The sequence below is a fragment of the Gambusia affinis genome, linkage group LG21, assembly GCF_019740435.1.
Source record: "Gambusia affinis linkage group LG21, SWU_Gaff_1.0, whole genome shotgun sequence".
NCBI lineage: Eukaryota > Metazoa > Chordata > Actinopteri > Cyprinodontiformes > Poeciliidae > Gambusia > Gambusia affinis.
Genome location: NC_057888.1, coordinates 10,301,302 through 10,318,613, shown reverse-complemented (window position 1 = coordinate 10,318,613; position 17,312 = coordinate 10,301,302). Strand labels below are relative to the sequence as shown.

The 17,312-nt window shown below is 41.2% G+C and overlaps 1 protein-coding gene across 5 annotated transcripts in view; it reads left to right on the top strand.

Annotated features, from left to right (window-relative positions):
* Nucleotides 1-301: 301 nt before the first annotated feature.
* zbtb47b (zinc finger and BTB domain containing 47b) overlaps nt 302-17,312 on the top strand; it is a 28,601-nt gene continuing 11,590 nt past the window's right edge. Inside the window, exons 1-2 of one of the 5 annotated variants that reach the window (XM_044105416.1) lie at nt 302-952; nt 15,704-17,071. In XM_044105416.1, coding sequence (XP_043961351.1) covers nt 950-952; nt 15,704-17,071 — 1,371 coding nt within the window. In that variant the 5' untranslated portion in view covers nt 302-949. The other 4 variants (XM_044105419.1, XM_044105418.1, XM_044105415.1 and 1 more) reach the window with 4 other exon arrangements.

Here is a 17,312-nt window from a genome sequence, read left to right as displayed (position 1 = left end):
CAACCACATCAAGGAATGCAGCCTCTACACATGGTGCGCCTGCTCTACCAACTGAGCCATAAAGTCTGTTGGTGTTTGTTCTTACTATGAAACTAGCATAAAAGGGAGATATATAGATATATATCTATATAAATATATATAGGTATGTATTTATATATCTATATGTATTTATATAAAAATATATACAATTTTTGCACCCTTTTTTAATTCGATTCGGGGCGATCAGTCATACCAAGGGGCGCAAATGACCCTCGGACTGCATTCGGACACTCCTGCTGTAAGTCATCAAGTTAAAATAGATAAATACTTGGAATATAGCTGTACCTGTAATGAATCTAAATGATAATTTTACCTTCTTGAATAATTTCTTTTCTACGGATATGTGCATATATAAGGCGAAAAAACTTGTAGTAAAAGGGCGCTTGTGCTGCAGTTGGACTTCCAGTGACTGCTGCCATGTGGGAAATGAGTGAACTCTCTGACCCCGCACGTGTCTGCCCGCCACCTGACGTCACACTGTTCCAAGCAGGAGCGCAAAGCACTGGGAAGCGCTCGCACCAGGCTTTGCGCCATACGGCCGCTGCGCGACCTTCGCATCCCGTCTCTTAAACATCAACCCGGACAGTGGAAGGAAAATGTGCCTGAACGTGAACTTCCTCTTGTCCCTCCGTTTAAAAACAGTACCATGTCCCTTTAAAAGCGTCTGACAAAAAGCCCATATGATCCCCGAGCTCCAATCACCAATTCCTTCTGCAAAAGCAGTCTCTGCATTTTTGTCTGTCTGAACGCCACAGCTACACTCTTGAGGGGGGAAAGAGACAGAGGAAAGGGCAAAAAAGAAAAAACTGCAGAAATGTGACAGTCCAACGATCGTTTTCATGGCGAGGGGGAAACCGCAGCGAAAGGAGTTATTCTGGGACTCCTTGGAGCCTCGAGGTGCTGGATCAAAATGGTAGGCTGCAGGCTGCATTTTTGTTTATTTTCTGTCCCTTTTCTTCACCTCTGCAAGTTGAGCCACTCAGCGGGCCGATTGAACTTGACACACTTCATCATCGTGACGCCCCGTCAGGTTGTTGTTATCCGGGTGTTGCAGCGTTTGCAGAGAAGTTTGCAACTTGTGCACACAGACTGGAGTTGGAAATCGAGGCTGTCCCTGAAGAATGCAGCTGCTGCTACAAGAGCTACACAGATGCGCGAAAGGAGTTAAATTCCTTCATCTCAGGGCGCTTCTGCAACAAACCTCGGGGTCGTGATGGGTGCACGTGTTCAGAGGTCGGGGGAAAGGTGGCACTTTTCTTTTTGTCTGAGCAACACTTGTGCTTGAATGTTGTCAGGAGGAGATGTGCACGGAGAATCAGCTGAGTAGAGGAAGAGATGTCACTCCCCATGTCTTCAGAACTTAACCTGGTCGCGAATTCTACGCACAGGTGCATCTCTGTATATTGCAGTAGCATGAAAAAGTTAATTTATTCCAGTAATTAAATTCAGAAAATGTATTTAATTACTGTTATATTCCTTTTGATTAACCACATCTGAACCAGATGTCAGAAGTATCTTTGCAGAGCTGAGGAGGAAAAGGACTGGACTATTTATTTTTACTAAACGTAAAATTGCTGGTGTTGCTCTTGGATCTATGGCATGGAGGTTACTTTATATATAGGGATGTCTACATAATACAAATTTCACTTTTTGAATGTAATTACTGAAAAGGAATGTGCTTTCAATGATATTTAGATTTATTGACTTGCACCTGTATGTAAACAGAAATTTCTTTATGTCTTTACAAAGAAAGAAGAGGCCTTGCAGTACCTTTCATCTGCTGCTTAATATGATTCATTTTTACTACTTTACATCTGCTGTTTCTGTAGAGAGGTATTGTTTTTAAGATTTACAGAGTTAGCGACTCAGATTCTTAGCATACTCATCATTCTTATAGATTTAAAAACCTTCTAAAAAGATGGTAAAGAAAGTGGTGAAGTAACTAACATTGTCTTTAGCTGTCTTAGTTATAGATTAAAACAGCAAGTTGCTGCACACTGCCAGACAGCTTTCGGAAAGGAATGAAAACTTAGTGTATCAAAGCAACACTGATTAAATACTATCGATATACCCAAGTGTACAGGAAAGAGCGTGGCTGCTGCGGAGTCTGATAGTGAAACCAACGGTCCGCTCTGGCTTCAGGGTCATTTCAGGATTCCTCATTAGGAAAGCATGTGGAGCTGGATGCAGCGGTGGAGTAATCCCAGCATGCGCTCACATCTGGAGGCTTGGGTTAATATCTGGGTCAGGTCAGCCAGGTCAGCCCTGGTGCTCACTGGGTGGCTTCTGCCGGGAGCAAAGAGGAACAGGGAGTTTGCTTATTGTTCTGGGTTTTTTTTCCTTCGCTTTTTTCTATTGGAAAGATATGAGAGAGAAACCGCAGCGTGGTTGGTGTGAGTATGGTGACTGTTATACCTCGCTGATATAAAGATAGTTTATCTCTGATTGTTTTTGGTCCTAGATAAATGCTGCAAGTACTTTATGTGCCTCAAACAGGGGGTCAGTTTCATGTAAAGTCCCTGTTTCTCATTAGCCATATGTTACATAACTAATGGTTGAATTACATGAGACCACGGAGGCTCTCAAACCAAACCAGATGGAGACGAGGACTAGTGGTGTAAAACCTCAAGGAGGGACAAATAGAAACTCTAAATGATGACAGAAAGAGGCACATTATACAATATTGTAGAAAGATGCAAAGTTAAAATAAAAAAAAGAGCTGCCACAGAGCCATCGCCGAAAACAAAACAGTCATAAAATAACAGAAAACAAAGTTTCAAAGGAATATTGAATGTGTGCAAATTGTTCTAAATCACAAACGTGCAACATGACGACCCCTAAGGGTTAAAAAAAAAAACAGTGTCACAAAAGTGATCTAAAACATCACCACGTCAACCACAGACAACAGTAGAAAAAGTATATTTATACTTAAGGAAATGAAAGAAGGTGAAAGTTATCCTGTATTTAGTTGGGTAGTGTGACAAACTTGCCAGAATTTCTGCTCTTATTTTTATTTTACACTAATATCATGAATTTTGACATGATTTCTCCACAAAAGGAAAAAAAAAATTGGAGCTCTTAAAGCCGTTTATTTTCCTCATGACTGTACTCGCCCGTGCGTGTTAATCAGTCCGTGTTCTCATAGACTGTGATTGCTCAGTGTTAAACGTCAGCACACGGAGCGTGTGCAGGCATGGTAAATACACACTCCGTCTCTTTGGTTTTCGTTTAACAGCCCCTAATGTTTTTTTTTAATAAGCACAAAATGTGAAACTAAGCACACCTCAAACATTCGTGAAACAACAGGGCGTTCTTTCTTTTTAGAATGATTGTGTTTAGAGTACCAGCCATGTAGGTCATATCTTTTAAACAGGCCTGAGCAGCTTTTAACTCCCTATTCATGGCACTCCTGCCAAGCCATGGACTTGTCTGTCTCTGAGTGCAGAGGGATGAAACCAACATCAGTCTTTGTTAAACCGTTACAGTGCAGCCATTCCTGAGACCTGGCAACGAACGGCAGCAGACATGTTGAGGTCCTGGTGGGAGATCGGTTTTCTGAGAAACTCTTACCTCCCTGTAGGTGCTGCAGATTTATGCCCCAGAGATTGGGAGCTGTGGACATTGCTACGCAGACAGCAAGGTCAAACACATAGAGACACACTGAGCTTATGTAAGGGTTCTTTTGTTCATGTTCCGACAAATGACATTAGCTTGTTTTAAGGAGGTAACTTTGTTTTTTCACGCTAAGGAAAACACACATTGTTTTTACATATGACCTTTTTTTTTTTTCTTAAACTCTTGCCATCCTGTGCGAGTGGCACGGGTCGGAAGAAGAAAAAAAAAGTTACTGTTTTTGACCAGAAACACTGAGCCATTTTTAACTGTTTTCCATATATGCATTTTTATATGCTCCTCTTCTTTCTTTGAAGAGGAGCATATAAAAATCTCAAAACCGAAGTTAATTCTTTTGGTGACATGAGGAACCATAGTGATCGCTGCAAGGGACATCGAAGGATAAAAAGAAATACTTTTGTGGGATTTGAGATATATTTCACAAGATGATTGATAAAATTATCTAACAGAAAATGCAATGACATCTTAACAGCACGTTTTCCAGGCACCAGAGACGATGTTCCACATGAAAATGTCCTGGATGATGCTATCAGTTGCTATTCCACGCTATTTGCTTTTGCTGCTGCTCTTTAGATCGTACAAAGTTATGGGATCTTTGTACAACTGGAATGCAGGATGTGATTCTTGCCTAGGATAATTAAAAGTAAGAGATGGTTTGAACTCTTCTCTCTTCATGGATAAACAACCCAGACAGAGTCCTCTGAGATTTGGGGTCAAAGTTCAGGAATTTGTTGAACTTTTAAGATGCTAATGAGCTGCTTGCAGTTCTGAAAACAGTTTTCATTGCGTTTATTCTGTTGTTTTTCTAATATTCCAGATTTTTTTTGGTTCTTATTTGCCCTCTAAGAATCTCCCCCCATGCTCTGAAAAATTAATCCAATTCTTTTTTGCTTAGTGTGTTTGAGATGATTTAAACTTTAGACCAATGTCAAACATAAACCAGGTAGAGAATACACCTGACGTCCGCTTGTGTGAAACGAATGCGTACAAGAAAGCAAACGGATTCAGAGAGTTAAGCACTCGCCTATCTGATTATAAGAAACACTGCACAAGAGAGCTGTGCAGTGAAGGAATGGAAAGCATAATCCATTTGCAAAGCAAAACTAACAATTCTTGTGAAACAAAACCACAGATTGTTCCCTGGCAGCTAAATTTGAAATCAAAAACTGGTCGAAACAAATTGAGAAGCCTGCACAAGATGAACACACAGGATGAAGTCTGACTATAACAAAAAAGAGAAAATATTGTAGCGTAAGCAATGATTGGATTGATTGGATTGGCTTCACCAATGAATTACAAACCTAGACGGAAGCCAGAACATGATGCTGGAGATTTGGTCTAATACTGTTACTTATCATGGTTCTGATGCTAATGTCTGCTGTCTTCACTGATGATGCAAATTATTTATTGATCTGGATTTGACTGACACAATTTTATGGCAAATTTGGCACTTAGCTTTTCTGTTGGTGTCACCAAAATCAATCTATCAATCACTTGGAAAATATTGTTTGTAAAAATCTGTTTCTTTTTCTGCCTTTCTATGTGAATAACAGAACTTGTGTGTTACGTAACTTATCTATTTTAAATAACAGCTTAGAATGTGACTGAGAAAACAGAGCATTTTTTAATCTGGCACCATGAATTTGCTTTTTGCTCACTGGTTGTTGCTTTAGAAAGCCGATGCTCTTATTTTTTCTTCTCTGTCCTTTCTGACCTTCTCATAAAATATGTCAGCGGAATCCAAACTTACACACAGACACACATGTTACTGATGGGCTTGAGAGATTGCTCTGAAAAGTAGCTCTTCATTTCAAGATATGAAACAGATGATAAATATATTAAAATATGTCTCAGTTGATGTCCGTTAGGACTGCCTGCGCTCTATATCTTCTGCAATTGTCTATGATAACCATCTTTATTGGTAGATGTTCACCTTTGGTGATTTGAGTTTTTAAAAAATTAACAAGTTTTGAGTCGGACTTGATTTTTGTTCACTGCGCCTATTTATATAGTACCTTGCAAAAAGGTACTATATAAAGTTACAACTAACTTTTGTAATTTACTTGGATTTTTATGTTATAGTCCAACTCAATCCCAGTTATAATTGTGAAATGGAATAAAAACCATGTGTTGGAATGGTGTAGTCAAAGTCCAATCAAGAATCTGAGGCAAGACTTGAAAATTTATACTTAAGGACACTCTTCATCCTGAGTGTGAGTTGCCATTAAGCGAATCTGGTAAAAATGGGCAAAACTTAAAGTCACTTCAAGGACTTGCAACAGCAAATGTTCTACTAGGGGCTGACTACAAATGCAAGCTGGACTTTTTCTATTTTTCTTTTTTATTTATTGTACTTCACAATCTTGCACCAGTTTGGAAAAGTCCAATAAAATACTTTGAGGTTTGTATTGTAACGTGTCAAACTGTGATGGGATAATGAATGCCTCTGCAAGGCACTTTATGTGTTTGGAAACACACATTAATCCTGGCGGGTTTTTACCGTCCTTGTTTGCTATTGCAAGTGGGTGTGTCGTGCAGGCTGCAGTGTGCTGGTTTGGGAACAGTGTGTTATTACTCCAGCAGGGCAGTGTTGTGTGAAGCACTGTGGCGTGTGGAAGAGATGCCAGGCTGCACCACGGGCCCCTCTCTCTTGGCCAGGTTTCCTGACTCAGCGCTTCCTATACCAGACCACTGGCCCAGACACAAGCTCACTGGCAGAGCATCAGAGTGGACGCTCCTGTCCCGGTGCGCTATTCTCTAGCCCTTCTCAGCTTGCGTGCGGCTCCTTTTGATTATCCAGCTCGCTCATCATCTCAGCTGCCTGTTGATGCCTCCTTTCAATGTGGCTTTGCATTACGCAAACACTTGCTCACACACGCTGTCCTCAGCTCCATCCAACAGCATTCGGTTTGTTCAAAAGACACGCGTCCCCTGCGGCCAAACCTGTCCCACACATGCTGTCAAATGTTTCCATCGTGGATGTTGTCCAACATGCTGCTCCTGCTGGGTTCTTGTCCTTATTTTTGCTTGTGTTCCCCCAATTTCATGCTCGGCTAAACTCGTATCACAGTTAGATTGGCTTGTCACCTGTGGTTGTATTAACATATAGATGAAAACGTGTTTTAAATCCAACGGTGTCAGGTGGTGGAGCTCCAACAAGGCGAGAGACTTGGCTGAGTCCAAATCTGCACAATAGGATGAAGCAAAAACCCACAGTGGGGAGTGATGGGAGATTGGATGTCAGGGATTAGCGCGGCAGGAATGCTGATAATATTGTCTTTATTAATTGCAGCCAGTGGTGAGTAATGTGGTTAGACAAGTAAAATATTTGAATAGACTGAAGGGTGTAAAATAATTAGCTCAAGTGGAGGAAAGGGGAAAAACCAGCAGCAAGTTGTGATTTTAATTTTTTAATTTTTTGTCCTTTATCTGATATAATTCTTCATTTCACCAGAAATAGTCTAATTTCATGTGCTTTAGCATCTTAGCTAATGGGTTTACAGATTAGAACTATTATTTAGGTGTTTAAAGACCAGGATTAAATTCTGAATTTTTTTTGGTCAGTTTTACCGCATTCATAAAAAGAAAAGGGTTTAAATATTGGCTTTCCGTGAGGTATGATTAAATTCACTAAAGCACTTTGTTATGGTATCAACACAAGTATTTAACATTATCTAGTGGCTTCCATTTGAAAATACTTTCCAGTGCGCATTTTAAAACTAAGATGGCTTAATACAGTCCTGAGAAAAAACTTTTTCGGAATCGTTTTCCGAAGTACGTGCAAATGCTGAAAACATTAAGAGTCCCTCGCAAACTAACTAGAAAGTTTCCATCCTCACCACTCTTGTTTAGCCTTGGTCCAAACCAGACAGCAGCTGAGGAGTGAGGCATGAATCAGAGTTCACATCTTTGAGCATTCAGGTCTACAACAGTCAGCAAGCAAGGAGCTGCTCCGATGAGCACACAGAGGACGCCGCATCAGTCATTACTCTGATGACTTTTTAATGACTGTCTGATTGGACTCCATCATGAATGACGTGCCCTTGTCCCCTTTTGTTTGCTTTGTGATCTATTTCCTACCCAGTTGAAGCGCTCTGATGTAACGGTGAGCCCAAACTCGCTGCTGTAAACTGTTACTATCCCGCACAGAGAGTTTGCGGCCAGAGCCGTCATAGTTCCGTTCTGAAATCCCCTCATGATGACTAAGGGATATTCGTCTGTGTGCGTAGAGGCGGGCACTGCTCCTCTGCCATCTCTGTGTACCGCCGAGCGAGATGAGGCCTGACACGATGCCCGCTCTCCTTCCTCTGGGTGTCAGTCATGTCAGGACATGCTGCGTCCCTCCGCCGGAGAGCGCTCTGTGAGGAGGGCTGCTGACTGTGCTCTTTGAAGGGCTCTCTGGGTCAAAGCGGCACGTAACGTCAGCCTTCCTTATTCATAGAATACATGTCTGCATTTTGCTGGTTGAACGTATTTGGGAATGTGTGAGTGGTTTATCGAGCTTGCTGGGGATTTGAGCAAGTTAGTGTGAGTTGAGTTGTGCTGCAAATTGATTGCAGTTTGAAAGACTGTGTGCTCTGTAAAAGATGTGAAAGCGCAACACTCATTTTTAACCCATGAAGATCCTGTTAAAATGTCATTATAAGCCCTAACAACCTGAAAACAATCTCATAAAACTACAGCTGCAACAATTTTGAAGTCGACACTTTGAGCCCTCTTTTCCCTGCACTTTATTTTGCTTTTATTGCTAAATAAGGTATATAGCATTATTGCTAAATGCCTTATTGTAGCATTTAGCATTACCAACTGGAAATGGCACCCTCCATAAAAGAGATTAGCTATTTGTATGATTTACACAGTATTAACTCCAAATGAGAGTCTCTGTATTTATTTCTTAGAAGTCGCATTTTTACTTCAATTGAGATTTCTAAAACTTAGCCATCTTTTTCACATTAAAAACTCGAAAGATCAAATAAGGCCATTTAGTTTAACCTTGCTGAGATTTCCTTTTTTTTCTGCTTGAGTCTCGCTCTCCAAATAGCAGCCTGAAGGAACCGCATATATGCATCTGCAGAAAATAGAGTTTAAATAACTTCTTGGAACCTTTCATGTTTCCTCTGACTTCATCTTCACAGTTTACTTTGGAACATGTGAAACTTGTGCCTGTCTCTGACACATGTACTCTTAACGTCTGTTTGTGTTGGTTAAATGAATTACAGTGTGGTCAAATCTTCAGCGTTTTGCATATTCTAGCCCATTTGATATTAGTAAATTTAAGGTCTATAAAATGTCTGCAAAACTGCATGGAAGTTGCCAAAAGCTGGGAGCCATTTGCAGCTTTCCCAATAATTTTCTAATAACACGTACCATCTACTGTGCAAACACAGAAATAAGCAGATTTAACACTTAGCTCATTCTGCTCTGCATTCACTTACACTAGGACCTTTGATGTTTTCCCATTTAATCACAATAGTTTTATATGCCATATGTGTTTGGATTCCACAGTGCATTAAAGTCCCAGCCCTAATTTAGAAAAAATTTTAACCTTCTAAACATTGATAATGTGTTTTAAAAAAAAAAATCTAATCATATTAAATTATGAATCCTAAAGGTTCTGTGCTTAAGGCAGCTTTATGTAAAATTATATTTGTTTGACCACCTAGCAATTCACGTGTAATTTGAAACAACATATAGAGCTTTTGAGTAAAGATCACACCAAGGCGGGTTCTGTTTGAAGAAGCAGAGTTCAGTCGGTATAGTGTGTGTGCAGGCAGAGAAAGCTTTAACCCCCTGCAATGCCTTTCCTCAGAGATTTCCTCCTGCCTTAGTACAACCTGCCCTCCCTCGCACTATTGATGCGTTCATGACTCTGACATTGGCCTTTGCTAATGGCTCAGTCTGTTTGACGGTCAGCAAGCAAATGAGATAGACTGGCTGGATGCTGCTTGTTTGTTAAATCTTTTGATTTGTGCAGGAATAGAATCTTAAAACGAATAATTCATAAAGATTAAGGTTCTTTCTGTTAAATGGCAACAGCAGAGACCTCACACAGACTGTTGTTTGGATTTGGACACTAGAGTTGGAGTCGTAAATCCACCTGGACCCAGAGTTGGACTGGGCCCAACAAACGGCCCTGGCACTTTTGGCCATGGCGCCTCACCAGGATTATTTATACGACACGTGAAGGCACACCACGCATAAGACTATATATGTGCAGATTGTGTTGTTTGAAAGGTTAAAATAAAGCATAGCGGCCTGCAAGGAAATCACAGCTTCAATCCTTTTTCTCAAAAAAGAAAAAGGACACTAACACAACTCAGTATTTTTTGAAAACAAAAGCTGTGAAGGTCATTTTCTCTCACACACACATCTGTACACAAATGACAGAGTCACTCTTTATGAATGCTTCAGGTCTGACTGAACAAAATAACTCTTGCATTTTCTATGTTAAGTATTTCAGCACTTTCCCTACAATTTCCCCTGAAAATAGTGAAGATGTGAGTCGAATCTATTTTAAGAATTTTTAAATTAGATTAGCTCTAACTTTGTAACTTTCTTCTTTTTCTTAGTGTGTCACATTTTCTCTTTTAATTTACTATTATTACTGTTATTAGGTTAGCTCAAACGACAAAATCTGACAAGTTTGCTCAAAGGAGAGGGGAGTGACTGAGAGATTTAATTAGATTAGCCAAACCAATCCGCTGTAATGAAAAGAAAAATTGTTTCTAATATTTTTTATGGTTAAAATATGGCCGCCCCGGGCCAGCCCATAGATGTGAGTTGGCCCCCCGGGTATTGCACACTGTGCCAGGTGACCAGTCCATCCCTCCTTGAGCCCCCTGGTGTAAGGTATGGGAGAAAAGTGGCCTTCCCAGTAGTGAAATTAGCAAGAGGAGCTGCATCCTCACACTCTGGATCAGGTCCAGTCGAGCCAAGACCGTGCCAGAGTCACGGCTGATCCAGGAGAAGTTTCCACACAGTTCTTTTAATCACTTTGACTGACACGCTCACTGTGGGTTGTTCTTGCACTTTGGTGTCAAAGTAACATCTGAAGGTAACGAGTGCAGCAGTAAATTAACTACACCATGATTGGTTCTCTTTTTTTGCCCTCTCTCTTAAGTAATTCAGGCTCCGCTCAGGCAGAGCTGTAATTTTGTGCATCATCCATCACAGCTGCAACCCAACTGGATTAAACAGGAAGTGCCAGAAGTGTCAGAAACTTAGGCTTTGAATCAAAGGAGTCTTGTCATATCTTATGCACTTCATTAGCTTTCTAGAATTTTTTTTTCTTTAGTATCTGCCTATATTTGACAAGTGGCAGGTACCTGCATAAAGTGCTCTGACCTTGAATGTTGCAGCTGTTAAACGAAAGGCTTGAAATGAATTAAAAGGACATCTGCCTCTCAGTGGTTGAATTTATTAGACTGCAGAACTTTTATCTTTCCAACTAGTAAGTTATTTGAATTTGAAAATATGCATGGCAGCACATGCATGCAGACATCTGTCAGTGCATTGACTTTATAACCTTAGCTAACTTCTTCAGCATTTTTTTCATACAGATTTATGACTGTCTGAAAATATCCTAAATTTATGTCTTTATCATAAAAAAAGATCATGTTTTTCTCACATATTTGCACATTTTTGATTTTAGAGAATAATATCCAAGTTTTTTTCTTGTAGATATGGAAGTCCTTTCTAAATTTCAGAAATTTTGGCAGACATTTACTGTGATATTAAAGTGGCCAGATGCTTGTTTTTCTTTTCTCTAAAATGTTTTTGATTGACATAATGTTTTGACCACAAAGCGATTACCAGCCATAGTTCCTCAAAACCTTTGAAAGCATAAAGTGCAGGAAAATGCACTTTATGAATTTTAGGCAACGCTAGCCTTCTAGCTTGTGTTGTTGTTGCTAACGACAACAAATTGTTGTTGTTAGCAACAATTTAAATCCTTATTTTCCAATTTGCAACTAGAAAAAGAAAGTTGAATGCAGTGACGTTTACTGATCAGAGTTCTTCCTGAAATATCTTGTGACGTCCACTCTGCTAGTCCATAATGGACGTCCAGGTTCATCCTGTCCAACCTTCACAGAGGAAGTTTAAACAAAACCACCTGGTGAGACGCGATTGAATCTGAAATGAAGTTTGTGTGAATGTGTACTCATGTTAGCATGCTCTCAACAGCTCAATCATCATGATCCAGACAGGCATGTCAAGCCCTTAGCAAGTGAGAGATTAAGCATTTGTGACCTTTTCATTGTGCAAGATGATTTCATATTCAGGATTTCTTTTCCGTACAACAACTCTCCCTTTTACTAAATCACATCCAGAGGATTAAAATGTTCTGCATCAAAGTGAAGAATGAATTTCTGGGACTTAACTGTGCCAGCTTCGAAAGCTGCTTTGTGAAACGGGCCCTTTGAGGCCCCTATAGTGCAGGGGGATCCTGTCACATTGCTGTCTTGGACCAGTGATGAAATAATTTGTGATTAAACTCTGAGTGCGATGCTTTGATTGAAGCCAGTATAATTGTCGCCCTGTGTCTGGGTGTGTGGGTAATCTTCGTTACTGTGAGTTTGTCTCAGGTCGAGCCACGTATGAATAATGTAGAGCGAGGCATCTGACTGAGAGGCTGGTTAAAGGAGGCGCTCCTCTGATGGTGGCAAACGAGCTCTCTCGGACATTTCCGAGGGAAGCAGAAGGAGAGAGAAGAGGGGATGGACAGAGAGAGATCATGGGAGTTGGATTAGAGTTCATGCTCAGTTTGTTTGGTTACAGTACGATGAGATACGATTGTTGTTTCCTGTTGAATTGGGCTCTTGTAAAGCATCCGTCTGTTTGAAATTAAGTTCATTATAAATTTACCAAAATCCCTTCGTCATTCAGGAACCTATTGGTTATTACTCGGACTATCTGTGTTTGAATGTTTTTGTTGCAACCAAAAAGCAGTGCAGCGATTTTTGTTTATGGATGAATCTGTGATGCAACCCTTTTTTTTTCTTTGTAGATTTCTGTAAAACTTGCTGGTTTGTATGTTTGCATTTCTGTGCTGATTATTTGTTTTCATTGCTGACCATTTGATACTGACATTGATCTCAAGTCTGACTTGAGTTACACAGTGGATAACGCTACCCTGAGCTTGACACATTTAAAAACATTTGGTTCACACAGTTTTTTGTAAAACTAATAACTCCTTTTGTAACTTTGACATTACAGTGCCTGGCCTTTGTATTTTCTATAAGATTTGTTTCTATCATGACTTGCTCTTCTACATAGCGACAGATTAAAATTTAAGTCTTTGTCCTGAGGTTACTTTGCTTCTTTTCCCTATTTGCTTTTGGATGAAATATGAGTAGAGATTTCTAGCGGTTTCTTTTTAATTTTTGATGAGTTTTTGGGGTTTGGTTCAACTTTTCACTGTGGTGTTGGATTCTTATGACATGAGATTGCAGTGAAATAACCCCTTTTCCACGCAATAGGTTGTGAACAGTTTTGTGTTGAATTTTAAATTCATTTTGTATGAACCAAGTTGACTGACTATATGAAAAGACTCTTGGCCATATAAATATAAGGTGATGTGAATAAAACTGTCTGAAAAGCACTCCAAATCTGAATCTGTTGGACCAGAGTTGGATTATGATATTAAACAAACAAAAGTAGAAATATTTTGGATTACAAATTTCGTGTCTTTTGGACTGACAAAGAATTGGTGGCTTCTTCCTTTCCCAATCAGCTTAAAGAAATAAAATCCAACAGTTTTGTTTTATTTTAAAAAATTTTACCCAATCTCCATTCCAGGCCTTCAGCTTGGTTGCTTTGGTTTAAACCCCTGAAGATAGACCAGGTCATTATTGACCCTGGAGTGAAACTTCCACTTTAAAATGTACAACTGTGGCATTTCACCCTCAGGCAATGTCTGAAGCCTTGTGCTGAGAGAGATATCCCAATCTTTGTTCCTCTCATTCTGAGTTCAATTTAGCAGCTCAGAACTATGAATAAATCTAAAACTACATAATTGAATTCCTCGAACGGAGCGGATTCTCAAGGTTAGGAGAGAATGCAAATCTATTTCTCAGCCTGAACAATGACCACGAAGCATCATAAATCCTAAGGAGGAAAATACGTGATGAAAAATGGCGCAAAGAACAGAAAACGGTGCATTTCATCCCCATCCAGAATTGAATCTGCTACATAGAAGTTTGTTATTGTTTTAAGTTAATCTCATTATGTTGTGCTAATTTAGCTGAATCATTGACAGCATTTAGGATAAGCAACATTTGAATCAGCGCTTTTAAATTACTCCTGAATTCTAATATCTATTATTTGTTTAGAGAATTAGCAAGTATTTATTCAACAACGTTTCCCTAATTATTTCTCCTGACATGTTTTGTTGTGTGCATGATTCGTCTTCCCTCGGGGTACCGAGTGGGTGTGCTGCTGGAGCCGACTAATAGGAGGAGGAATGGCATTGAATACCAATTCACAGGCCGGTCAGTCCTTGCAGAGAGACCAGACACTGTGTTTTTGTCTGGTGTGTGTGGGTTTGGTGGAAGATTGGACATCCCATGTGTGTGCTGTGCTCGTGTGTGTGTGTGTGTGGGTGTGCGTGCGTGTGTGTGTGTGTGCGCGGCCGCCTGCACTCTGTTTGCTTGCTGCTGTGTCCTCAGTCACATCCCGTCTGGATCGAAACCCTGCCCTTCCTGTGCTAAAATAAACCCACCTTGGGACGTCGAGGACCTTGCACAGAGTGCTGATTGTTACACCTTTGATTTCTCTCCGACTTGGGTCACACTCTGCGTGCAGCCCAACACTTTAAAGCATGCACAGAAACTGGCATGAGAGTTTATTTTAGCATCATTTACTTAATTATTTGATTTGACTTTTTGGATGACAGGAATTGACGGAATTTTACCGTTCTTGTTCATTTCCTTTTGTCTTCATGCTTTCCTATCAATATTAGTTTGCACATAATTTATTGCCTATTGATTTATTGCTCTTCTGATTTTGTGGTAAACAGAAAAAACACTTGAAAAAACTTTCAACAACATAACTTTATTACACACAACTCTAAAACAAACTCCCTTTCCTTTAAATGGTTCTAATCAGAGAAACTCAATGGCAGAAATATTACGTAAATGAGATGTTGCAGTTTTAAAAATTAATGAATTAATTATGTGTGGTTTCATACTGAATTTCTTTGTTGTACTGTATTTTGAGTTGGGGGATTTTATTACCAGAATTGTAGCAAAAAATGAAGCAAACATTTCAGAATTTCTGCTTGGACCAATGGCTAAGTTGTAACTACAGAAATTAATAGGCATATTTTTAGACTTGGGTCATAGTCTGCAAACATGTTTCACTCTTCTCAACTGTTTTTACTCCAACACGCACACACACACGCACGCCCACGCACACACACACAGATTCGGTTTGGTCAATTATATTCTGAGCAATTTATCTATGGGAAATTTAAGCTAAATTAAGAAACACCAGCTCACCTAACATGCATGTTTTGGGCAGGATGAGGTGTACCAAGATACTCTGAGCCATTTAGAAACATTCTAGGGCCTAGAACAGGGGTGTCAAACTCCAGTCCTCGAGGGCCGCAGTCCTGCAACTTTTAGATGTGCCTCTGCTGCACCACACCTGAATAGAATAATTAAGGCTCTGGAGAACTGATCTACACAAGGTGGAGGTAATTAAGCCATTTCATTCCAGTGTTTTGTACCTGTGGCACATCTAAAAACTGCAGGACTGCGGCCCTCGAGGACTGGAGTTTGACACCCCTGGCCTAGAATGTAAGAAGGGCCTAGAAAATAGGACCTTCCTACTTCAAGGCAACAATTGTAACTACTCACACTTCTTAAACAACCTTTAATTTAGTAAGTTGCAATGGGCAAAAGCCTGAATCATGAAAGACAATGATTCTTAAAGAACAGAGATGGGAATCCATAGTTTTGTCTTTTTTTCTGTCACATAAATTCATTTTATGTGAACTTTGAAGAATTCTTTGTCTTTATTTTGGTTTCAGCTCATAGTGGAGAAGACCACAGACTTCCCCTCTGCTGAGTTCTCTCTGGTGGAGGATGTGGCTCTGCACTTCACCTGTTTGATGGACAGGCTGAATGAGCAGCGCCTCTTCCAGCCTGACCTCTGTGACGTGGACATCGTGTTGGTGCGCCAGCGCAGCACCTTTCCTGCACACAAGGGAGTACTGGCAGCCTACAGCCCCTTCTTCCACTCTCTTTTCGCCCAAAGCAAACAGCTGCGGCGCGTGGATCTGTCCCTAGATGCCCTGACCTCTCAGGGCCTCCAGCAGATCCTCAACTTCATTTACACCTCCAAGCTGCTGGTGAGCAGCAGCACCGTCCGTGATGTGTTGAACGCTGCCACCGTGCTTCAGATGAGCGACATCGCGGCGTCCTGTCGAGATCTCCTCAGCAGCCACTCGCTGAGAGCCACCTGCAGAGAGATGGCCAATCAGGAAGGGTTCGACCCAGCTGAGATGCCTCCCTGCCAGCTGTACCGGGAGATCAAGCAGGAGTCTGAGCTTGGCAGGGTCTACACGAGAGAAGGCAGCAGCCCGTTCTCTATCAGAGTGGAGGAGGTGGGAAAGATGGCTGCCCAGACAAAGCAGTACTACCAGAAAGAGGAGGGTCCAGGAGGCGGGGCCAGCACGGGTGTGGCCACTCTCTGTAAAGTGGAGGGCGGCGGAGAGGAGTCAAAACCAGCGGATGGTCACACCTCCTTCAACAGAGATCAGATCATTGTTGAAGTCAACCTCAACAACCAGACCCTGAACGTCTCAAAGGGATCCGATGGAAAATCTTCCACAATCACAGAACCCATGTTTGGCCGTTGTCATGAAAACGAGAGAGACTCTCAGGGAGATGAGGACGATGAGATTGAGAATGGTGACGGACATGACGAGCAGGGCGATGAAGATCTAAAGAGGACAGACATACTGGGGCATACCAGTGGAGAGGAAGATGAGGAGGACGAGGAGGAGGAGGAGGAGGAAGAGGAGAACACCCTAAACATTCCTGGACTGGAGCAGCCCACCGTAATGGATCGACCTCGCCGGGGAACCAGAGCCTTATGCATGGTGGGCGCCACTGCTATGCGTCAGACGCTTGCAGAGGCCACCCTCACCAATCAGCGACAGGGCGGGAAGAAGGCTCTGGATTCAGAGGGCCTGGGTCTGAAGGTCAGGCTGGAGGAGAAGCAACACTTCCCGTGTAAAAAATGCCCTCGCATCTTCAACAACCGCTGGTACCTGGAGAAGCACATGAACGTCACGCACAACCGCATGCAGATCTGCAACAACTGTGGGAAGCGCTTCCTGTTGGAGAGTGAGCTGCTTCTGCACCAACAGACGGACTGTGAGCGGAGCATCCAGGTATGTACTGTTTACGCTCTCACCTTTCAGAGTTCAGATTATGGGGAAGTGGAAGGAAAATTATTTGCAAAATTCTGAAAATGTGACATTTGCTCATATTCAACCATCTGTGCCAGTACTTTGTGCAACCACCCCTGCTGTCATTACAGTTGCAAGTCTTTTTGCGTTTGATCAAGACAGAGCAATGTTTAGTTTTGCAAAATGGAGAGTGTCTGTGAACACAAATTTTCAAGCCTTCCAA